The sequence below is a fragment of the Dasypus novemcinctus genome, chromosome 19 (assembly GCF_030445035.2).
Source record: "Dasypus novemcinctus isolate mDasNov1 chromosome 19, mDasNov1.1.hap2, whole genome shotgun sequence".
Classification (NCBI taxonomy): domain Eukaryota; kingdom Metazoa; phylum Chordata; class Mammalia; order Cingulata; family Dasypodidae; genus Dasypus; species Dasypus novemcinctus.
This window is the reverse complement of record NC_080691.1, coordinates 83,181,330-83,205,014: the sequence shown is the minus strand read 5'-3', so window position 1 is coordinate 83,205,014 and position 23,685 is coordinate 83,181,330. Positions and strand designations below refer to the sequence as shown.

Sequence of the window (23,685 nt, the reverse complement as noted above, 5' to 3'; positions counted from 1 at the left end):
CCCCCTCCCCAGGCCTCATCCTGCTTCGCTGCCCGCTGGGTCCCAGGGACGGACACCCAGAACAAGCGGGCGAGGGACCACGACGCGTCCCCGGCCAGCCCCCGCCACCCCCCACTCACCGCTATAGGCGTCCGGCGGCCGCGGGAGGTCGGGCAGGGCGCCGGGCTGGCTGGGGAGGGCCACGTGGCCGTGCAGGAGGCCGGTGCCCGCCAGGCTGTCCTCCGAGGGGCCGCCTCCGACCTGCGCGGGGGCCGGGGCGTCAGGCTGCGCCTGGGCCCCCGCTGTCCCCCACTGCCCCCCGCCCCGCCCGGCGCTCACCAGACTGCCGTGTCGCCCGCCCAGCGGGAGGCCGGGGCCGGCGAAGCCCGGGGCCAGCACCGTGGGGGCCCGGCAGCAGCCCGTGCACGTCGCCCGCGGAGCCCACGGCGTGGCTGCGCAGCACGTGGATGGCCTCGTCCAGGCGGTCCTCCATCTTGCTCTGTGGGGGGCGAGGGGGGGCTGTGAGGGTGGGGCCCGTGAGGGCCGGGGGATGTGAGGGGGGTGTGTGTGGGGGGCACCCATTCTGGCGTCCCTCTCGGGGAGCCCCTCGCCACCGGTGGCCCCCACCCCGCAGGGGGCCCTATTCTGCGCGGAGCCACCTTCCGCCGCGGGACGGGAGCGGGCGTGCTGCTCGGCGAGCCTGCGGGGACCACGTCTGCGCGCCCCGCCCCGCAGCTCACCAGGCCGTGGAGACCCCCGTCGTAGCTGGGTGATAAGGCACCAGGGGCCGCCGCTCGGGGCCACTGCGAGGTCCCTGGAGAAAGAGGGGGCGCGTGAGGGGGCGGGCGGCGCGTGAGGGGGCGGGGGGCGGCCGGGGGGTCCCCAGGGAGCCCCCAAGGCCTTTCACTACGCCGAGGATCCAGACAGCAAGTTCACGCCCTTGCCTCAGTTTCCCCGTCTGCACGGCGCCCTCACACGAAGCACCGTAAAGGCCAGCCCTCCCCTGCCTGGACCTTCCAGAAGCCCCCGGCCCTTGCTGCCCCTTGCCCCCAGCCTGTCCCTGGGCACAGGGCAGACAGCGGTGCCCATCAGCCACAGGAAGGCGGCGCGTGCGTGTCCCAAATTCGAGAGGCGCCTTGGCTCCTCCCACGTGGCGTGACCCCCCCCCCCCCGGCTGCTGGCGCGGCGCTCGGGGCCGCCTCCTGGGGGATCCCCCGCCCAGCCCCCCACTGACCTGCCAGGGCCTGCGGGGAGCCCACGGGCGTGGACGGGTTGGACGAGAAGTTGGTGCTCGAGTGGTCTGGGGAGTAGATCTGCGGGGTGGGGAGGCGGGTGCGGCGTCAGGGGCGGCGCGTGGCAGTGGGGGGAGCCCGGCCCACCGCCCCCCCAGCCCCGCGCCTCACCGAGGCCAGCGCCTTCCCGAGCGCGTCCCCAGAGCTGCCGGCCGTGGTCCCGCGGGCACCTGCGGGGGGACAGAGTGAGGCACGGCCCCAGGGACCTGGACGCCGAGCCGCTCCCCGGGGGTCCAGCCCGAGGCCCATCCGGCCTCCGACCACGGTAAGTCCTGCGTGACGTCTACCCATTGCGCCTCCAAGGTGCTCGAAGGCAAGGCGGAGACCCCCATCCCGACCTCGGGAAGGGTGTGGGGGCCCGAGCCTGGAATGCGGGTGCCGCAGCGGTCAGGACGTACCCAGGAGGGCGTCGGGCGTGCCGGCGGGCGGCGTGTGGCTGGCAACGCTGGCATAGGCGCCGCCGGGCCCCGCGGAGAAGGAGGACACGGCCGGGAGCGCGCCGTTCAGCTCGGAGCCGTGCAGCGCGTAGCCCTGGGGGGGGCGGTGGTCGGGGGGCGGTGGTCGGGGGCTGGCGCGGCGGCTGGGCCAGGCAGCGCCCCCCACCCGCCCCCCGCGCACTCCTGCTGCTGCAGCGCCCCCCCCGCCCGCCCCCCGCCTACCACGCGCTCGTGCTGCTGCAGCGCCCCCCGCCCCCCGCCTACCGCGCGCTCGTGCTGCTGCAGCGCCCCCCGCCCCCCCGCGCGCTCGTGCTGCTGCAGCGCCCCCCGCCCCCCGCCTACCGCGCGCTCGTGCTGCTGCAGCGCCCCCCGCCCCCCGCGCGCTCGTGCTGCTGCAGCGCCCCCTGCCCCCTGCCTACCGCGCGCTCGTGCTGCTGCAGCGACCCCCGCCCCCCCGCCTACCGCGCGCTCGTGCTGCTGCAGCGCCCCGAAGGCACCGCCGCCGGGCGGGAGGGGCAGGGGCGAGGAGCCCCCGCCTAGCATGGGCCCGAAGCCCGCCGCGCCAGGGGGGCTCCACAGCTCGGCCGAGGGGTGCAGGCTGCCGTCTGTGGGGAGAGGGGCCGTGAGCCAGGGGCCGGGCCGGGCGCCCCCACCCCCGGGAGCCCACGCACCTGCCATGTAGAAGGGGGCGAGGTAGGCGCTGCCGGGGGTCTTGGTGGACGGGTAGGCCGCAGCGTCCCTGCCGTAGTCGTCGCCTGCGCCAGGCGGGTACACCTGCGGGCCGCAGAGGGACCGTCAAGCCACCCTGCCACCCCCCTCCGCCTCGGGCGACGGGCAGGCGGCGCACACCTGCCCTGCTCCGCTGCTTCCTCTCTAACCCCTCGGGGCTCCCGCCGCTCAAGCCTCAGCCCTCTGCCCCAACGCTTTTTCCCTCTGTCCAGCAAACTCCTATTGCTACATCAAAGCCCCAGCCCCAATGCCCTTGACACCTCCTTCTAGATACCCCCAAGGCTGAAACCTATCCTGGCCCAGCTCTGACCCCATGAGATCCTGCGGCCTCAGAAATGGGAGCCTGAGGCGCGGCCTGGCCGGGCTGCCCTAGGAGTGCATCGGCCGAGGGACCCGTGACCGGCACCAACGGTGCCTGGCTGGCGCCGCCTGGAGCCCACGCCGCGAGCGCCGAGATCACGGGGGATTGTCTGTCTCCGGCGCCAGAGGGGAAGGCGGGGGTCTGACGGCCGGGGGAGGTGGGCCCAGGGGCTCTGCCCTGCGGCTGGGGAAGAGGCAGGAGCACAGCAGGACTGCGCCCCCGCCAGGGCCTTGGCCCCCCTGGACCCTCGCCTGCCCGGGGAGCCGATGGGGAGGGCTGCGCTGAACCGGGGAATCCGGCAAACTATCTTCTCCGCCCGCATGACTGTGGCGGCGCTGCGAGCTGTGGACGGCCCCGCGCCTTCTGCTGGGCCTGGCACCTCGCCAACCGCCGGGCAGAGGCCGCGAGCGGCACCCGAGCCATGCAGGCGGGCGGAGGCCACTCCCTGCCCACAGGGCCCCCTTCTCTCCTGAGGACCCCCTGGAGCAAAACGGGCTGTGGCTAGACACGAGCCGCCGGGCCCACGAGGGTGTCGGCGTGGGTGCTTAGAGGGCTCGCCCACCTGCCGGGGTCCCCTGCACCCACCCGTGCTCCCGGCCTCCGCAGCGCGCGTGCACCGAGACTGCCGCCCGCAGAGCTCGGCGCTCCGTGTTGCGCCGCGTGGCCCCGCGACTCACCGAGGAGGGCAGACCCGGCGGAACCTTCCGGACCTTCTTGGGCTGCGTGTCTGTAGGGAGGAAGGGGTGAGCGGCACCCAGACCATCTGCCGGCCACCTCCCGGGGGGCCCGCCCGGCCCTGGGGAGACCCCGGGCGCCACGCCGCGGGCGCGAAGCGTGGGCTTAGGCGCGTGGCGGTGCCCGCTGCCCCGCCCCACTCACCGAGGCCGCCGCCGTCCGCGGGTCTCCGCCGGGCGCTCCCGGGGTAGGAGGCGTAGTACTGGGCGCCGGCCTTGGCGCCCGAGGGGGACAGCGGCCCCGGGCCGGCGAGGCCCTGCTCTCCTGGCGGGAAGCCAGCCTGGGGGACAGGCTGCCGTGAGGGCTGCGCCGGCTCCCACCGAGCCCCCCTTCCGGGCCGCGGCGGCCACACAGAGGTGGGGCGTGAGGCTGCCCGCTGCCTCGACTTCCCCGCCCCTGGCTCGGGGCGCGCTGTGGGCTCTGGCACCCAGCTGGCGCTCAAGGGTTGCGTGCCTGCCCTGGCTGAGGCGTGTGCAGAGGCAAGGCCACGGTGGGGGCCCGAGGCTGGCAGTGGGAAGACTGGGCGGGGCGCCCGGCAAACCGAGCGGTGCCGAGGCTGGACCGCGGGGCAAGCCTGGGAAGGGCCAGCCTGGGAAGGGCCAGCCTGGGAAGAGAGAGGCCTCCGGCTGCTGGGCCGGCACTCCGAGCTCCTCCCGCCATGCGTGGGGGGGCCCCAGGCCTGCGCCCCACTCCAGGGAGCCAGAGGCCCGGCCACACGAGTCTCCGCACACCCAAAAAGAAACCGACAAGTTTAAATCTTGGGCACGTGAGGGGGCGGGCGGCGTCCACGCGGCTCCTCTGGGAGGGGCCAGTCCGCCTGGGGAACGGGGCGCCCCGAGCCCAGCCGCCCACTCCCCCGCAGACACGCCCCCTCACCTGGGTCAGGCCGCCGACGCCCGCGTCCCTCCCAAAGGCGGTGTACGCGGCCCGCTCGCCGCCCTTGCCTGGAAGGGGAAGGAAGAGACGACGATCGGTTGGAGCCAGGACCTGGTAGGCTCGGTGAGCATACAGCAGGCGCTTGATAAATGTGCACAACGGTGAGAACCACGGTGGGTGCCGGGCAGAGCCCTGCTCGCCTGCCCAGGGACGGGCTTGGGGACAGGCTGGGCGCCAGCCGTACCCCTGCCAGACGCCCCCCGGCCATCCCAGGCCCCCTCACACGGCACTCGGCAAATGCGACGCCCCCACAGCCCCCACGCAGCCCCCCACGCGGGCGGCCCCAGCCCTCCCGAGCCTCGGTGCCCCGGCTCCAGGCCTGCCGGCGGGGGCGGCCTTGCCTCCCAGCGCACGACCAGCTCGCGAGCGCGCCCCTGGGCGCCCGGCGCCTCCGGGAGACCCCGACGAGAGGGCCCTGCCGAGCGGGCAGCGAGCCCAGGCTGCGGGCACGCCTGAGCCGGCCTGGCCCGAGGCAGGGCCCTGCGGCCCGTGGCCCCCGCCGGACAGCCCCTCCCCGTGAAGCGGGCCCCAGGGCGGGCCGCGCGCTCCGCCACGGAGAGGCTGACCCGCTCGGCCGCCCGGCCCCCTCGTTCTTAAGCCGGGCACGGGATCCCCGTTCCCTTCTCTGAGCGGGCCCAGATCCTCGGCTCAGCGCCGGGGTCCCCCTCCCCATCGCGGTGAGCCAGGGCGGGCACGGGCGGCGCCTGCTGCCGACACGCCAGGACCCCGGCCCCCCAGCCACACCACCCACGACCCCCGGGCAGGCGGCCCCGGGCCTGAGGGAGGAAGTGGCGAGGCTGCGGGCCAGGCGGGTTCACTGCGGACACCGGCTGGCCTCGGGGTGTCGCCACATGTCCTGCCAGGAAGGGGGGCGTGGCCAGCTCGGCAAGGGCCAAGAACGGCTTTGGTGCCCCGAGCCTCGGTTTCCCCACCTGCACGGTGGGGCTGGGCCTCTGAGGGGTCGTGGCTCGGGCCCTGTGGACAGCAGGCGCCAGGCAGGGCGGGCGAGGGGGGCAGAGGTTGGGGGCTCGGGCAGGGCGGACGAGGGGGCTCGGGGGCGGGGGGCTCGGGCAGGGCGGGCGAGGGGGCTCGGGGGCGGGGGGCTCGGGCAGGGTGGGCGAGGGGCTCGGGGGCGGGGGGCTCGGGCAGGGCGGGCGGCTCGGGCTTGGGGGCGGGGGGCTCGGGCAGGGTGGGCTCGGGGGCGGGGGGCTTGGGCAGGGCGGGCTCGGGGGCGGGGGGCTCGGGCAGGGCGGACGAGGGGCTCGGGCAGGGCGGGCTCGGGGGCGGGGGGCTCGGGCAGGGCGGGCTCGGGGGCGGGGGGCTTGGGGGCGGGGGGCTCGGGCAGGGGGGGCTCGGGCAGGGCGGGCTCGGGGGCGGGGGGCTTGGGCAGGGCGGGCTCGGGGGCGGGGGGCTCGGGCAGGGCGGACGAGGGGCTCGGGCAGGGCGGGCTCGGGGGCGGGGGGCTTGGGCAGGGCGGGCTCGGGGGCGGGGGGCTCGGGCAGGGCGGACGAGGGGCTCGGGCAGGGCGGGCTCGGGGGCGGGGGGCTCGGGCAGGGCGGGCTCGGGGGCGGGGGGCTTGGGGGCGGGGGGCTCGGGCAGGGGGGGGCTCGGGCAGGGGGGGCTTGGGGGCGGGGGGCTCGGGCAGGGGGGGCTCGGGCAGGGCGGGCTCGGGGGCGGGGGGCTCAGGCAGGGCAGGCTCGGGGGCTCCGGGGCTCGGGGGCGGGCGTGCAGTGGGCGCTCGGGTCAGCGTGACCCGCTAGCGGCCGACGCAGCCGGGGGGCCGGCTGGGGGCTCCGAGACGCGGGGAGACCGCCGTGGAGAGCCCCCGTCGCCAGTGAAAGCGGGGCGGACCCCGGGCTGCTCTCGGGGTGGGACCGCTCTGGGGACCCAACATGGCGCTGTCCAGGTGGGAGGGTGGCCGTCCCCACACAGCGCAGCCCCCAGGGCGTCTGTCCGCACCAAGGCGGGATGTGCCCGCGTGCCGGGGCGGTAACGGGGATGGGCACCCATTGGGCACCGCTGTGTACCGCGGGGCCCAGCGAGCCGAGCACGCCCCCGCTGCCTCCCCGGAAGGTTCCGAGACTCCCCACCTGACGGGCAGGGGGTCGGCTGAGGCGCGACAGGCAGGGCCCCGGCCCGGCGCCCGCGGGGGAGCCCGGCGCGAACCTGGGGGAGAGGAAGGGGCGCAGACGGGGGTCCCGCTGCCTTCCTCCCTCCACCTCCAGGCGGGGAAACCAAGTCACAGAGTGTGCCACGCCCAGCAGATCTGGACAGAGCCGGACCCACGGATCACCTCCACCTGCCCCGAGGCGGTCGAAGGCCTCGCCCTGGAGAACGTTCCGGAAGTGCCAGGTGACCACTGCACCACGCAGGCCCCAAGGACACCGGCACGTGTGCAGGTGTGTGCGTGTGCAGGTGCACGCAGGTGTGCGTGGAGCGTGCATGCAGGAATGCAGGTGTGCGTGCAGGTGCACGCAGGTGTGCGTGGAGCGTGCGTGCAGGAATGCAGGTGTGCGTGCAGGTGCACAGGTGCACGCAGGTGTGCGTGGAGCGTGCGTGCAGGAATGCAGGTGTGTGCGTGTGCAGGTGCACGCAGGTGTGCGTGGAGCGTGCGTGCAGGAATGCAGGTGTGCGTGCAGGTGCACAGGTGCACGCAGGTGTGCACGCAGGACCGGCGCCGCCCTGTGCCCACACTCACCTCCGAGCCCGGGTCCCAGGAATGCGGACGAAGAGAGGCCGCCGTGAGACTCGCCGAAGTGGGCGCCTTCACCGTACGTCTGCGGTGAGAGTGAGGGTCGTGAGGGCCGTGAGGGGCAGTGGGGGGCAGTGGGGGGCTCGGGGGGCCTGGGGCTGGCCCCACCCCGCCTGCAGGCTGGGGGACCGAGGCTCCGGGAGGCAGTGTGCCCCAAAGAGCCAGACCCAGGTCACACACCCGCGGCTGAGCCTGAGGCCCTGTGGAGGGCAGGAGGGGCACGGAGCCTCGGTTTCCCCACTCAGTCCCCCAGCCCCGCCCTGGGGAGGGGGCCTCGCGGGGCCTCACCCGGCTGGGGTCGAAGGACGAGCTGCTCTGGTCGCCGGCGCCCCAGGAGCCCGAGCCAGGCCGCTCCTCGAGACCTGTGGGGCGGGCAACGGGGGGTCAGCGCCACAGCTGTCGCCTGGGGGCTCACGGGCCCTCACTGCCAGCGGTCCTCAGCCGGTACAGCCTCCCCAAACTGACACCACGGCTCTCGGGGACACCCCAGACACCACGACCTAACGAACCTCCAATCCTAGCACAAAAGCCTGCCACGGGCTACCTCTGCTGGCAAATTCCTACCCATGCAGCAAAGCCCCAGCCGCCCTACCCACACCACCCCAGCCCCAGGCTCAGTCCCTGACCCTGTGAGAAGGGCTTGCGAGGACGTCGGTGAATGGAGGGACAGCCCCCTTGCCATCTCCCACACTACAAGCTGAGGATGCAGGGTCATCTGTTGCAAGGGCAGCTAGAGACAGCACAAGGCAAGGGTGGAAACTGAGGCAGCGGCAGACGAAGCTGGCGGGCTCCTCCCACCCTGCTGGGGGGCCCCGAGGTGTGGCACAGCAGGAATTAACGGGTGGGGTGGGGAGGGACCCTGGGTGCTGGGGCGGGTGGGGTGGGCCTTATCTCCCTGCACACTCCAGCAGGCTGCCGCCAGGGCCTCCGCCCCACCCACTGGGCTCGGGATGCTGGGACCCCACGGCCCCGCCCTCGAGCCCCTGCAGCCGCCTGTAGGTGGGAAGGGGCAGGGGCACGCACCCGGCCCCACGCATCTGCACCGGAAACCTCTTTCAAAGCGCATCCTTCTATTTCCGTGCCTTTGTGTTAACCACCCCCCATGAGAATTGGTGTTTAATTGCTGTCTAATTTGCATAATGGTGCATATTAATCTCCCAGCTTGATGCATATTCATACATCTCACCTAAGACTGTTTCCTAATCAGAAATTCCCAACGTGACTGCAGGTGGGGGAGGGGGCGGCCTCGGCCTCTGGGACCCCCGCGTGCTCCCGGCACGACTCGGCCTCCTGCCCCGCCCCTCCAAGGGACCCCAGCCCCGCGGGGGGCGGGCAGCGCCTCCCCAGAGGCGCCAGGACCCCCCAGTGAGCCCTCCGGCCGTCACGGCCTGCACATCTGAGAGGACTCGAACCCAGCACTGAACCCCAAACCCACGGAGGGCGATGGCAGGGGGCCCCAGCAGCCCTCCCGCCCCCCACAATCCAGAAATGGCGGAAGTAGGGACCGGCCCCTCCCCCACGACTCCCATTAATAGTTACTGCGCCCCCTCCGGTTAATTATGCATTTTAATAACCTGGTCGTGAATATTCATAACCTGCTCCACGTTCTAATTAAAATGTACTGGGAAGTAACGGCGCCGTTTCCTGTGATTTCTTTCCCCTAAATGCGGGTGGTGAGGCCGCGACCGGAGGCGCCTGGCGAGGCCGTCTCTCCACTCGGGAAGAGGAGGGCGCGGGGGGCGGGCGGGCGCTGGAGGGGCCACCCCTCGCCCGTCTGCCGGCGCTCAGCAGATGCCGGCTGTGACCACATCACCGCATCCCGGGCTCGGTTCCCCCAGCACAGGCCTGCGGGCCAAATCCGGGCCCCCGCCTGTGCGGGCGAATAAAGTTTTATCGGCACACTGCTCGTGAGAGGCCGGGGCAGGGGCTGCAGGAGGAGCCTGGGGCCCGCGGGGGCTCCCGGCAGAGGCCGAGCGCCGGGTTTTGGTACCGCAAGTGGGTTGCAGGGTCGGATGGGAAATCTCGGGTGGCCCCGGGGCGGAGCACAGCCAGCCGCGCCCCCAACAGTGCAGGCGGCCCCCCGAGGCCCACGGCCCGTCCACCGTCAAGGCGGGCCTGCACGTCCCCCGGCCCTCCCAGCGCCCGGCTGAGCTCCTCAGAGCCTCCCACCTTCTCTGCCCGAACAGGGGAGGCACCGTCCCAGTGTCCTTGGGTGAAGCCCAAACTCCCCCCAGACTCACTCTTCCGTCTCCCCGGCCGCCCTGCGTTGGCCACGCCTCCCACAGCGGAGCCGCCCCCGCCCCCGCCCCCACCCCTGCCCTGCCCCTGCCCCGGTCGCCTCACTTTTCGTCCTCGGAGGTCTCAGCTCTGGCCCCTCCCAGCCTGGGGCCCCTCTCTGTGTCCCCCGCGTCACCTGGAACAGGGCAGGGCACACAAGAAGGCCTCCAAAAAACATCCGTCCTTGCTCTTTCACGTCACCCGTGAAGAGCTAACTCAGAGGCTCCGAGAGAACTCCCCACAATGATTAAAATGTTTGGGGAAGCGGATGTGGCTCGGGCAGTTGGGCGCCTGCCTACCACACGGGAGGTCCTGGGTCTGGTTCCTGGTGCCTCCTAAAGATGAGCAAGACAGTGAGCTGACGCAACGAGACGACACAACAAGGAAACACAACGAGAGACGCAAAAGGCGGAAGCAGAGGTGGCTCACGCCACTGGGCGCCTCCCTGTCACATCAGAGGTCCCGGGTTCAATTTCCGGTGCCTCCTGAAAAAGAAAATGAGCACACAACAGACAGACACAGAAAGCACAGCAAGCGCAAACAATGGATGGAGGGAGAAATAAACAGAGTAAGTCTTTAAAGAACATTTACCAACACAGCAGCCACCAGCCTGGCGTGGCGGCCAAGCACGTGAGACGTGGCTCACGCGGGGCAGAAAACAACGTCCGGTTTTACGTCATCTCAATTCCAACTCAACCGTCTCACATGGCTGGTGGGTACTGAATTGCAGTGGGACCCCCAAATTCGGGGCTGAGGAGTCATCAGAACAGCACCGCGCACCCCAAGGCCGGCAGACAGCGCCCCGTGCCCCAGGTTCTTCCCTCTTGCGCCGCCGACACCCCGTGCCGCTGAGCCCCATGCTCTCCCTCTCTCCCCTTTATGTTCAGACGCCCAGAGCTGGCTCGTGGCCCATCGCACACGGGGGGCCCCCAGCGGGCCCTGGCGCCGTGTGAGACGCGCCTCTATCTTGTGTTACCGATCAGACGCCGGCCTGAATTTGGGGGGTGGTCTCTGCACGATGGGGGGGGGTGTGTGCCATGACCTGGGAGGCCTCTCTTGTTTTGTGAATTTGGGGGAGTAAATTTATCTATCATTTAAAACTTTAAAAAAAAGCTGCGAGAAGAACACAGAAACCTGTCCCCAAAAGAGCAGAAAAACTGAATTCAAAATTTACTTTGAAATTACATAAAAAAATAAAAACCAAAAACCAAGGAAAAAAGCCCCACCCCAGGATCACTGACTCTGCACGACGACTTCCCCCCTGCTCGCTGTCCGCCGGCTCCCTGCACATCCTGAGTGTTAAGAAAGGGCTTCCAAGAGCTTGGCAGCACGACGTGCAGGGAAAGCAGCAGACGCAGAAGGGCAAGTATCGTGGCTTCCGCCTCCAGGAAACATCTAGAACGAGCACATGCAGAAAGACCCGAGGTGGCAGGGGCTGGCACGCGAGGAGGGGCTCTCACGGCTTCCTGGGGACAGAGGCTCCGTTTTGGAAAGTTTTAGTCTCGGCGGCGGTTCCGTGACCCTGTGAGTGCGGCCGCTGCTGACGGCTAAAATGGCCAGGTTCACGGCGTGTGCGTTAACCACAATTTACAGATTAAAGTGGGGAAAAAAATAAATAGGACGGGAGCTGGCGGCGCTCACGGCCTGGGCGCCGTGGGGAGTGCGGGAAAGGGCCGAGCTGCAGGCGCTCCTGCCAGGGCACCTGCCGGGCCGCCCCGAGCCCCTTCCGCGCCGGGGTGTCCCGAGGCGCCCCCGCGTCGCCTCCTCTCCCAGAGGCCGGGCGCCTGTCTTCAGCCCCCACTCCCTCCAGCCCGCCAGTGGCGCGGGAACCCCCGGCCCACGGGAGGGGGGCTTCCCTGGCAGGGGGAGCCGGCCTCAGAGACGGAGCCCAACAAATACGCCAATGAAAATCCACAGAGAAACAGGGTCCCCTCGCTAGCGCCTGGCCGGGCCCTTCCCCCCGGTGAATTTCAGGTCAGTGACCAAAGTGGTAAAGAAAAAACCCCCTTCCCCGCTTCAGTCACGAGGGAGGGGGGCACGTGGCACCCCGGTGTGGGGACAGGAGGACCTGCTCCCCAGGGACCAGCCCCCCCCAACAGGAGCCGAGACGCCGTGGGCCCTCCCCGCGCGAACACCCTGGAGGGGGTGACGAGCGCAAAGGCGGATCTGGGAGAAGATTCACCCCAGGAAACAGAAGAAAATCTGAAGACAGCGACCGCCACACGCCCGCGGGGAAAGTACGCAGCAGGCGGGCTCCTGAGGATTAACGGAAGATGAGATTTCAGAGAGCGAAGGAGGAGGAGTGGCCGGAAGTGAGACTTCAGATTTCAGGAGCCGTAAGGGGGGAGAAGCGACAGAAGCGGCAGTACGGAAGGATGGTCAACGAGAAGGGTGCAAGTTCTGCAAAGGCCCTGACGGTAATGGAGAAGGCTGGAAAGAAGGGAGCGCTCCAGGACGAGACGATGGAGGCAGCTGAGGAACTACGAAACGAGCCCCGAAACTGGAGAGCTGGCGTTCCTAAAGGGAGAGTGGGGAAAACAGCAAGAACGAGAACAACTCCCCAAACCGCGGCCACCCGGCAGTTCTGAGTAGACGGCACGGTTCACCACGAGAGACAAACGGGACCACGATAAACGCCTGCTCGGTCCCTGCGTTGCAGCAGTGGAGCCTGGCGAGCTGCGGGGACGACGGGGTGAAGGCCCAGTGTGCGTGGAGAAAGGGTGTGGCGGAAGAACTCTATTCCCAGCCGAGATGTCCCCCGCGAAGGAAACGGGGAGACGGGCGGGGACAGGGCTTACAGTACCAGGGTCTCCCTCGCTCAACAACCGTGCCGTGGAAATGCTTCACCGGCTGGGGGGGACGCGAAAGGAGGGCGGGGGCAGCGGCCCCACCCGCGTCCGTTTTGGCCCATTGAGCCTCTGCCCCGGTCTGCAGATGGGACGACTGAGGCACAACCCAAATCAGCCATATGCTGAAGGCCTGCAAATAAACGGCAGTGCGGAGCGAGCAGGGATACATGCTTCCAAGCAGAACGTACACGCCACACAACGCTTAACCGAAGAGAAAGTGTTTCCAGCGCGTGGCAATTTTATTTACACCAAGTTGGCGGCTGGGGGAGACGGAGGGCAACGGGAGCTCACCCCTGAAGCTGGGAAAGCGCAAAATACCAGCCTGGATCGTCCAGATGCAGTCCAAGAGAATAAACACCCCGCCCCGGAGAAGCGGCTGCGAGGAGGAAACACAGAGAGGGGAAAACGTGAAGGAAGACTGTGGAAGGCGGCCGAGAACGGGTCTTCGAGGCGGCCTCGTAGCTAGTTCCTTTAAATCCAAGACCACGGCATCGACAAAAGACTGTTCCGGGATAAGCAGTTGAGGAGGGTAAATATAACCAGATGCAGCGAGATACCCCACGTCACCCAGAGGAGAGGAGGGGGTGTGACGACATGCGGAAGCGCGAGCTCACAGGACCAGCCGCCCCTGGCCCGAGGGACGGAGCCAGCCTGCGAGGACGCCCCCCGCCGCCACCGTCGGGAGGAGGACCCCGCGCCCCAAGGACACGCTCGGTCCCGGGCAACAGAGGAGAAACCTGCAGCTCAGCCGTGGGAACCCTGCTCTCCTGTCTTTGACATTTAAATCGACCAGAAATCTAAATACAGTCAAGTCCGACGCTCAATACCTCACAGACCAGAGGCAGAACCGACTTCAGCAAGAGCGGCCCCCACTGCCCCGACCAAGCAACCGTTCAGGCCGCACCCGGTTTTCTGCAATGCTGACCTGGTACTTCACCACACAATCCAGAAGCCAACACTCTGCCCCCAACCTGGAAATCAGAATTCTCCAAGAAAAAAAAATTGACTCAAAGGAAAATTTCTCGGGGGGGAAAAAAAGAAAAATCTTCAAGTATATTTGTAAAATAATGAAAACGTGGCACCCTCAAGAGAGAACGGGAGGAAACGCAGCCTTCGAAGCTGAAGTCGGAAACCTAACTTTAAAAAGGGAAGGAATTAAGATAAAAGTGGAAAAGAGGAAAGCAGTCGATGGATAGATATCGATTTGCCAATGAAGCAGATTCCTCAGGAAAAAAGTCAATAAAATAGATATAGCACTGGGCAGCTGGAATCAAGGACAAAAGAACGAAAGGAAAAAATAAGTCGCCGTAGGACTGAGGGACGCGCAGTGTCTCCCGACAAAACACCAAGAGTGGCAGGTGACCAAGTTCACTAAGGAATGGAACGACAGCCAATTTAAAACCTGGAAAGGATGATTTTTCCCCCCCAAGGAAATGCTAAATGCTAAAACTGAGGAGTGGACACACGCTCTACAGGGCAATGGCAGAACCGAGGAGACACAGCGCCCAGCACCGGAGCCCGGGGGCCCAGTCACGGGAGCCTGGTCCGGAGCGCGAGCCGCCCTCCCTGGTTCCCAAACACGGCCGAGGGTGCGAGGAGGAGCCACGCGGGCGCAGGGACGAAACACAACCCAAAACGCGGGCCGCTCTCATCCCGCGGCGGTAGAGGTCGCCCCAAGTCACACGGCGTCCGTTTCCTAAGAAAACCTATTCCCGGAAACGGAGAGCACCAAACCAACACGCCGAAGCGCACTTGATGATGTTGGCTGCGCGCTCTGGCCGTCCAACAGGAGCATGGCACGCCCCAGCACGACACACACACGGGCAGAGAGGACCCGCGACTCAACGGCCGGCGGCAGGGCCAGCTGGTGGGCGCCGGGCCGGCCTGAAAGCAAGTCAGAGGTGCCGGCCTGGGGGCTGGGCCGCCGCCAGCACCCCCACCTCCTGCATGGTTCTGGAAACCCCACACGCTGCAGCGACGCCGGGCACAGGACGATGAAAAAGACCCCCAACCACTGCATGGGAAATCCTAAACCACCTAGACATAAACCTCCCCGGAAATGCGTGTGACCAAGCCAAAAAAACAAAAGCACGGAAGTATAAAATGACAAAGGGTCCTGCACATCAATTTTCAGTTTATTTGAAAAACGGCTAAGGGTCAAAAAAGAAAACTTAACAGTGCATACCAGGTTCTTAGACAGGAAAGCTCAGTACTATGAAAACAAACAGTTCTTCCCAAATTTACCCATAAATTAAATATAATATCAAAACCCTAGCATATATTTTTTTGGAGAGACATAAAATCATTCTAAAGATCATGAAAAAGAAAATATTTGGAAAGACCTGAAAAGGAACAACTGAGGTGAACATTGTCCCAACAGATGTAAAGACAATATAAAATGTCCTAACTAAAACTGGGTAGTCTGGAGAAAGTAACAGAGGGAGGGAAGAAGGAATCCATGAGTATCTTAGTTTAGGAAATGCTACGAGGCATTTCAAACCACCAAGGTTTCCTTGAGTTTATTTCGCTCTTCTCTATAACTTCTTAACTTAAATGCTTATTCCAACTCCTGTCATTCTACCTGCTCTAATAAATGAGAAGACTGAAGGCTATGATTCTTCCCCCAATTACAGCTTTGGCCATACCCTCTAACTTCCAATGCATTTCGCATTATTGTCAACTTTCTGTCTACTCTGCTACGGCTGTTTTAATTTCCCCTTTGACCTGAGAGACGGACAAAAAAAGAACCTGAATACTTCTAAGGGGCTTGGTTTTTTTGTCCTATTTTTTCTTTTTCTTTAAACTGCAGCACTGGTTCCACCTGGATCACCTTAAGATTCTCTACCTCGTGCTTCTTTTCCATGTCTTTGCTCTGTCAAGGACTGCAGAAAGCGTGCTTTTATGTCCTCTGGCATCATTTTCCATAAATTCCCCAACCTGACATAATGAGAACAGATACGTTTACGCCTGTCACATCTGCGCTCAGAATGAACCCTGCTGTTCAATTCTTTTTAGGTAGAACAGAAAAGAATGTTCAGGAATGGCACCAAGCCTAGAAAATCATAAATGTAAAGACTGATGAGGCTTGACAACCAAGAATTTGTAACGTGTGAACCACTGGAACAGATGGAAAGTCTCCATCACAAACAACGCTTATAAATGAGGGATTAAAGTCTGCAACACCGATGAAAAAGGACTAGTATCCTTCCTATATAAAGAGCTCTTGCAAACCACTAAGAGCAGCCTAGGAGAAATCTGCAGGACTCTACGGGGAGGCAATATTGGCTGGTTAATTACTATTCCTAAACTCTTCAAGCTTCACCTTCCGAGTCAGTAAAGCAGGAATAACTGCGCTTATTTTATCGACACATGAGGACTGACAATGCATGATAAAAGACCTTAGCTTGGTGCTTGGCACACAGCACTCAAGAAATGATGACCCAAGTTTGTCTTGGTTCCTATTTTTGCAGCTGTTGAAAAGTTAAATTGGCGGCAATAAAAAGGAACAAACCATTGGCACGACCGACAACTTGGGCGGCCCTCAAGGGCACTGGGCTGAGTGAAAAAAGCCCATCTCAAAAGATCGGTTAGGGGGGTCAGGGGTTAAGGGGTGGCTGGGGGGAGGGGCACGTAACTGAAGAGGAGGCGCGAGGGGGGCTTCTGTGAAGATGGATTTCCTCCACCTGGACTGTGGTTACAGGAATCTAGGGTTGTTAAAAAGCTGCACAAGCACCCAAATGAGCGCATGGCGAACTGGGGCGAGAGGACCGAGCCATGCTGCGGATTGTTCCAAAGCCAGCTTCCGGGTTTTGACGCTGGACTGGAGGTAAGACGCGACAGGCTGCCACTGGGGGGGAAGTGCAGGGGGCCTGCTGGTCCATTTGTGTGTGTGTGATTTCCTGTATATCTCCATTTCAAAACAAAAAGTCCACAACAGCAACAGAATGGTTCACTGACACCCCCCCCCCCGCCAAAAAAAAAAAAACAGGGCTCACAAGAATAAGTGAAAAATCCGTCCCGAAAAATTTCACACGGCCGATCGGCTTTTGAAAAGACGGCGTCCCTCCATCAGGCAAGGCAAGTGCACCCTGAAAAGGCGCTGCCCTATCGGGTGGGAAAGGCGGAACCGGCCAGGCGCCGGCTGCAAGGCGGGGAGACGGGAGGACTGGCCACTCGTCTGCCTTCCTGGAGAGCGGCCTGGACCCGCGCAGACACGGTCAGCGTGAATCCCACCGAGGGACCCAGCGATCCCGCTTCTAGAAATACCCCCAGGTCCTTTCTAAAACCGCGGGCCAGACGGCCTTTCCTCGGTGCGCGGCTTGCTCCGAGTATGTTACATCTCCAGTTACGCAAACCGAGTGCGCGGTGGAAAAATTAAAAATAGAGAAGAAATTTCCTTTGGTCCGTCAATAAGCATTTCCTGGTGTGCTCTGTGGCCTCAGATCCTGTGTTTTTCTGACAGAGGATGAGCCGCCGAGGAAGCGGTGCATGCCTGAGGGTTTCCCACAGGGGGGGAGTGGAAAAACGAGGGCTTTTACAGGTCTTCCTATCCAGGTAACAAGAAAATCCCCGCCCCCCGTTAGTAATCGCTCGTGCCTCTTAACCCCGGTTTTAATAAAAAAGTAAGATTAGGTTAAAAAATGAGAAGCCAGGTACAAAGATGCTTCACCAGCAGCCCTCGAGACGGGGCTTAGCGAGATTTAATTTTCTTTTCCGGGGTACCTCACGTTCTGGCCCAGCAGCTGGTTTCCTAACACAAAGTTTCCTCCTAAAGCAAATTTAATTTCTGAACGCTGGAGGAACAAACGGGTTTGTTTTTAGGATTAGTAAGACAAATGTGCCCGGGCAGGAATTTTTAGAGCAACGCTTCCATAGTTTAAGCTGCCTTTTGTCTGTTATTTTCTGAAATTTAAATGAAGTTCACTTCCAAAAAAAATAAAAAAGAACCTGAGAAGCGGGCTGGCCTCAAGGGCCACTAAACCACCGCTGAACCGTGACATGCTCGCGTGGCACTGCCGTGGCGGCGGGACAGCGGGGGTCCCGGAAGCGCCCGCTGCGCAGTGTTTCACGTAGCACTGGCACGGGCCCGAGGGGGTGAGATGGACCCACCTGACAGATGAAGGAAACCGAGGTCGAGGAAGGAAGACGACACAGGCTCCCGGGCCACGGCACCTGGGGATGCCAGCAGACGGGGTCCCGGGTGCCCCGAGGCCGTGGTGGGACACAGCTCAGCGCGGAGACCCCGGCGGGCTTGGTGCCAGCCCTTCCCTGAGAGCTGCAGGCAGGGCCGGGGACACTACAGAGACGGGCCCCCACTTTTCCGCCACAGAGTGCCCACGGTCCCGCCAACCCCTCGGCCCATCAGGTGGATGACCGTTTTACAGAAGAAAAAACGGAGGCTCAGAAACCCGAAGTCTTGGGGTGCGGCTCACAGGGCAGGCCGTGTGCCTCCGGGAGCGCGTGGCACCGAGTGGCGGCGGGGCTCGAGCTCGGGGTCCCAGGCTGCCCCTCGCCCCTGCCAGGGCTGAGCCTGGCGCCGACACAAACCCTGGCCCACCGAGGCCACAAGGGCCCCCCAAAAGCGCCCCACGCTGGTGGAGACGAAAGCCCCCCCCCCAGCCGAGCGCGCCAGTGTGCGGGGTGCCCCGGGGAGCCCCCAGGGCGGGGGTCGGCCCCAGGCTCCGGAGCCTCGGGAGGTCGGAGGCCGGGCAGAGGCCAGCCCACCCTCCAGCTCCAGGGCTGCCGGGCGGCCTCTGGGGATTTCCACGCTGCAGGGACTCCGGCCACTTCCTCAGGCGCAGGGGAAGGCCGGCGCAGGGCAGCGGGCGGCAGCGCAAAGGCCGGCGTGGGAACGTGAGGCCCCCCGCCCGCCCTGCGGCCTGAGACCCTGAGGCGGCGCTTGCCGGCTCCGGGAAGGCCCCGCCCCGAAACCCCCGGAGGGTCCACAGTCCCCGGCCAGAGCCAGGAGGGGCTCGAGGCCCGAGAACTGAGCCCAGGACCCAGGGCCGGCCTGCACGGGGCTCCCCGGGGCCCGCTAACTGCTGGGGGGCGCTTCCCAGGGCGCACGTCCTCCCTCGGGCACCCCCGCAGCTCCCGCTGCCCTCGCAGCAAGGACAGGCCTCCCGGGTGCCCCCGGCCCCGCCTCCTCTCAGCGCACCCACTGCCGGGCAGCTCCCGCCTGCTCCTGAGCCTCCCCTCGAGAGGCCCCTCCCGGAGGTCTCCCGGACCCCTGGCCAAGCGCCCAGCCCCCCGCCACCCTCCGCCATCTCACGGGGACTCAGGGCTGGGGGCAGGCACGGGGCGAGCCCTCGAGCTCCCCCTCGCAGGAACCCCACGGGGTCGGGACCCTGTATACAGCACGTACCTAACACACGCCTGGTACGAGGAAAGAGATAAGAGACCCACAACTGGCCGGAGGTGGCCGAGACCTCGAGTTCTGCGTCAGCCCTTCCGGGCCTCAGTTTCCCCCTGTGGCACAGCTTGGAGCCCCAGGACCCTGCAGCCTGGCCGTCCTCGGGATCCCCCCAGACCCCAGCCTTCCGCCACCTGCTCCCACACCCCCACCCCGGGCGCCCCCAGGAGGGGCTCGGACATGCGCTGCCTGCCGGGCTGCAGCGGACCCCGCGCCGGGCCGCGTCAGCACGCACAGGCAGCCAGCCGCAGGGTTGGTGCTGCCCCCGCTCAGGCCCCCGCCCAGCCCCACGCCCCAACAACCTCCCCCAGCAGGCCGAGACCCGGGGGTGCCCCCGCCCGCCCCTCCCGGCCCCCCACCCGCCGAGCCAGCGCGTCCCGCCCGGCAGCTGGGTCCTACCTGAGCCTCCGAAGGGGGCACCGGCCATGGCGGGGGGCCGGCCCTTGCCGTTGGCCACGGGCAGCGGGAACATCTGCGGGAGGAGGAAGGAGACATGAGGAGCCAAGACCCAACGCCGGCGCCGGCCTCGTCGCTGCGGCAGTGCCGGGACCCCCGGGGACCGCCAGTCCTGCCACCGCCCCCCAAGACCCCAGGGGGGACCTCGAGAGGTGCGACGGCGCCCAAGGCTGGGAGGCGCTGGGGGGCTACCGGGGGGCGGGACCCCCTCCCCAGGGCTGCGTCCGGCAGCCAGTGCTGCCCCTGCCAGGACCGTCCCGGGGGCAGCCACACCCCGCAGGACTTCCAGCCCCGCCCCGCTCGCTGCTTGCTCCCCGGGACGTTGGACACATCGTGCCTGCCCTCGGGGCGACGTGGCACCCGCTGTGGCACCCCCACCAGCCCAGAGGCGCAGCCCCAAGTGCTCTCGACCAGGGGGCGGACACTGAGGGGGACGCGGGACGGGGGCCGACGCGGGTGGGCGCCCGCCTGCCTCGCGTCACAGAGGGAAACCGAGGCTCCCACGGTTAAGGGTGCACAGCCGGCTGGGCAGAGCTGGGAGAGCTCGGGGTCTGGGGAGGGACTGGGGAGGGGGCCGCCCGTCCCGGCCGCCTCCTGCCTGCCCCCGGGCTCACTGCCCCCATCCCCACCCCCAGCACCCCCTCGCCCCAGGAGCGCCGAGCTGCACCCTGGCTGTCCCCAGGCCCGGTCTAGGGACCCCCCATCTAGGTCCCGGCGGGTAAAGGGGCCGGCAGCCCCCCAACCTCCCGTGGCTGGCCAGGGGTGCAGCCAAGGCCTGGCGAGGTGGCGGCCCTGACGCAGGAAATGGGGAAACCAAGGCAGCTCTCCCCTCCGGCCCCTGAGGGCCTGAGAGCTGAGGCTCCCAGGGAGGGGGTGTCCCGGCTGGAGACAGGTTCTTCCAGGACCCCTGCCCACCCTCTTGGGGCTTGGCCCTGCTCACAGGGCCAGGCCCTTTCCTCCAAAGCTACTCTCCTACTGGGGAAACTGAGGCAGGACCACAAACCAAAGGACCCCAGACGTGGGGACAAGCGGCCCAGCCCACGGAGAAGGCCATGACCCACTCCCAACCGTCCAGTCCCCCAGGCCTCCAGGGACCCCACAGACGCAACGCATGCCACGGGGACTCCTGGGTTGCGCAGCCCTTCACGGGACTCAGTTTTCTCTTCTGTGAAATGGATCCCTGGCCCCACGGGGGTCCAGCGCAACGCAGACGCGTGCGGCCGCGAGCCCCCCGCACGGAGCGACACCCAGGTCGACGGCCCCGGCCGCGCCCCCACCCGCCTTTCCTCGAGGACCCCCGCTCAGGCCCGCGCGGGGCCCGTCACAGGGCCCAGGAGTGGCGGCACGGGTCCAGCCGGGCGCTGGCCACTCCTTCCGGACGAGGACGCTTGGGTGCGGGCGCCGGGTGGGGGGCTCTGCCGCTTTAACGCCCGTGTACCTCAAAGATCGCCCCTTCGACCCCACAAGCGCACCCCAAAGAAAGGCTTCTTCTTAAAGTTCTGGGGTCCTCAAAAGCGCCGTGTTCCAGGAGGGGGCGTCTGCCCTGGGGCTCCGGGACCCAGGGGGCCGCCCCGGCAGGCCAGGGACCCGCCAGCCTCAGTTTCCAGCCGTCCTGAGGCGGGCGGCGGGCGCGCGAGCCAAGGCTGCGGGCGGGGGCCTCGGGGCCAGGCCCCAGCACCCAGCGCCACCCCGTCCCGTGCGTTCCAGGCCAGCGGGCCGCGACCTGTCAGTTTGACAAAACAAGCGCCCCGCACCCCCTGGTCACTCAGCCGGGAAGGCAAAAATAAAGCGGGCCTTAAAAATACCCGCGGAACCTTCCGGCGCCGCGGCGCCTCCGAGCCCGGCGGCTGGCCGGGGGTGGGGGGCCAGGGGGGCGGCGTTTCGGTTCGGGGCTCCTGTTTTTAACAGGCCGCGGCCTCCGTAACCGCCGGGAGGGGTTAAATTCAGACCGAAAGCGCCCCCGCGCCGTTTCACACCCGCCCGCAGCGCGGGGGGCCGGAATTCGGGGAATCGCCATCACGCGGGCCGGAATCCTGGACCCGCGGTGGGGAGGGGGGCGCCGAGCACCCAGGACCCCACGGCGAGCACCCCGCAGGCAGGGGAGCCCCCGGCTCCCGCCCCGGTCTTTGGAAACGGGCCTCCTCCCCAGCGACGACGACGGCAGTAATAATACCCGCCGCCGCCGTCGGGCTCCTCCTCGGGCCGGTGGCTCCGTGGCTTCCGTGGCCCCCCGGGGGGGCCCCGTTCCCACTTCGCTGCCCGAATCACCGGCCAGCCGGACGCTGCCCGTGTCCTCTGCCACCCCGCCGGGGGGCAGCGGTGGGCCACCAGGGGGTCCCCAGTATGGCTCAGTGGGAAGAAGGGCGCACTTGGATGTCTTCCGTCACCGGTGGAGAAGGTCGAGGCCGCAGCTGGCCCGGCCCACCCAGCTGAGCCGGCGCGTGGGCCTCGGTTTCCCCCTCTGCACGGGGCTGCGCCGGCCCTGCTCTGTGGCTGGGCAGACGCCTGGGGCCAGGAGCCTCCGGGTGCCCCCACGCTGGGCACGGCACCCAGGGCACCGACGCGCGGCCGAGGGACACCCCGGTTGCCCAGCCCACTGGGGTCCCCTCCGTGCCCAAGGCCGGCCACGCGTGCCCCCAGCCGACACCTCCGTCCCCCGAAACCCTGCCCCAGAACCCCGGGGGCGGCGTGGGGGGTCCAGGAGGGGTCCCCGCTCACCATGCTGAAGTCCAGGAGGTCGCTGAGCTCCTTGTCGGAGCCCACCGGCGCCGCCCGCGGTGGCTGCGTCATGCTGCGGCGGGCCCCTCGGGCCTAGGCACTGCCCTGCGGGGGCACGGGCGGGGAGGGGGAGAGAGGGTGTCAGCAGCCGTGCCCCAGGTGGACAGGCGGGAGTGGGGTGCCGCTGGGAAAGCCCCCCTGAGCGGCTCTGGGGGCTCCAGGGTGGGGGGGTGGGGGTAGAGAACCCAGGTTCCTGGGCCAGGGTCCCTGGGGGCCCCTCGCAGAGCAGGCCAAGAGTTTAAACAGTGGGGGGTGAGATACAAATTCCCTAAACCCCAGCGGCGACCATCAGGATTCGGGGTGCCAAACTGAAGCTGGGGGCAGGGCGGGAGGGGCCCCCTCTCCAGCCACCCCCAGGCTTCCCCGCCTTCCCCTAAGAAGGGGGAGGGGCAGCCCCGGCCCCGCCCCATGGGAAATTTGGTGACCCCCCCCCAGCAGCTGTCACAGCCCGTTGGAGGCCCAGTCACCCCCAGATTCAAAGTAGAGAGACGGCCACACATCAAAAGAAGGCCGAGGCCCCCGCGCGTTTCACCACTCAATGGGGGGGGGCGCGCCGCTTGAAGATTTAAAGGGGTCTCTCCTCTACTCTGACTGTCCTCCTACACCCCACCCCCCGCCCCAAAAAACGAACTTATTAGAGAACAAAACAACTCGGGGTTGTTTATTGTCACCGTGCATCCGGCAATTATTTTTCAGCAACTCTGAAAACACCCCTGGCCTCCCGCGCGGGAGGGGGTGAGGTCCCGGGCCCAGGGCTTCCGCGCAGCATCCCCGGGGGTCCCGCGCGGGTGGCGGGGGTGGGCGATCCACCTGCCGGGCCCCCTTCCCACGCAGGCAGGGGAGCCGGGGGCGGCCGGGGCCGGCGAACCCCTCTCCAGCCTGACTTTTCCCCTGTGAGGGTTCCCCGGGCGGGGGCGGCCGATGGAAAACCCGCGGCGGCGGAGGGGCGGGTGGGGTTCCGGGGCCCGTGGGGAGGGAGACCCCACTTCCGAGAAGGAGAAACCCCCCTCTTTGTTTGCCCACCGGGGCCGGGGTGTGAAACGGCCGCCGCCGCCCCGCCCCGCCCCCGCCCGCCGAGCCTTTTTCTCGGGTTTTGCCTTTCTGGAGAGCGTGCGAAACTGACTTTTCGGAGGAGTCCGAAACCTGACTTTTTTTTTTTTTTTGCTGGGGTGGTGGAACCCGACGTGCAAGGGGCCCGAGCCGGCCCGGGGGGGCTGGGACAAGGCTTTAAAGGGGGGGCCGAGGGACTCGGGGGCGTCGGGAGGACTTTGGGGGACTTGAAACGGACTTAGCCGCTGTTGGAAACCGGCCCCCGGGGGTTTGAAACCGACTTTCCGCGCGGGGGGGGGGGGGCTGGGGGGAGGCACGACACGACCTTCTCGCGCGGGGGGGGGGGGGGAGAGGGGGGGAGGCGCTCCCCGGCCCCCCCCCCCCGGGGGCTCCCCGCGGCCGGGGCCCCGCGGCGCGGCCCGGGAAGCCCTTTGAAGCCGGGGGCGCCGCCGCTGCCCCGCGCCCCGCGCCCCGCGCCGCGCGCACTAACGCGGAGCAGATGTTGGCGGCCCGCGCCCCCGGCCCGGCCCCGAGCCGCCGCGCGCCCCGGCCCCGCGCAGACAAAAGGCCGCCCCGCGCGCCGCCGCCCCCCGGAGCCCGGGCCCCTCCCGGGGGAGGGGGCGCCCCGCCGAGGGTCCCGCG

The 23,685-nt window shown here is 67.1% G+C and overlaps 1 protein-coding gene across 1 annotated transcript; it reads right to left on the bottom strand.

The window, feature by feature from the left end:
* On the bottom strand, nucleotides 1-23,331 carry TCF3 (transcription factor 3). The gene is given in 16 exon segments (XM_058282159.2): nucleotides 1-240; nucleotides 319-376; nucleotides 378-478; nucleotides 720-793; nucleotides 1,214-1,292; nucleotides 1,383-1,441; nucleotides 1,670-1,802; nucleotides 2,171-2,313; nucleotides 2,380-2,482; nucleotides 3,476-3,525; nucleotides 3,678-3,813; nucleotides 4,410-4,477; nucleotides 7,168-7,246; nucleotides 7,510-7,583; nucleotides 19,159-19,231; nucleotides 21,934-23,331. Coding segments are annotated over 16 exon segments (1,527 nt in total). The 5' UTR covers nucleotides 22,006-23,331; the 3' UTR covers nucleotides 1-15.
* Between the last annotated feature and the right edge of the window lie 354 nt (nucleotides 23,332-23,685).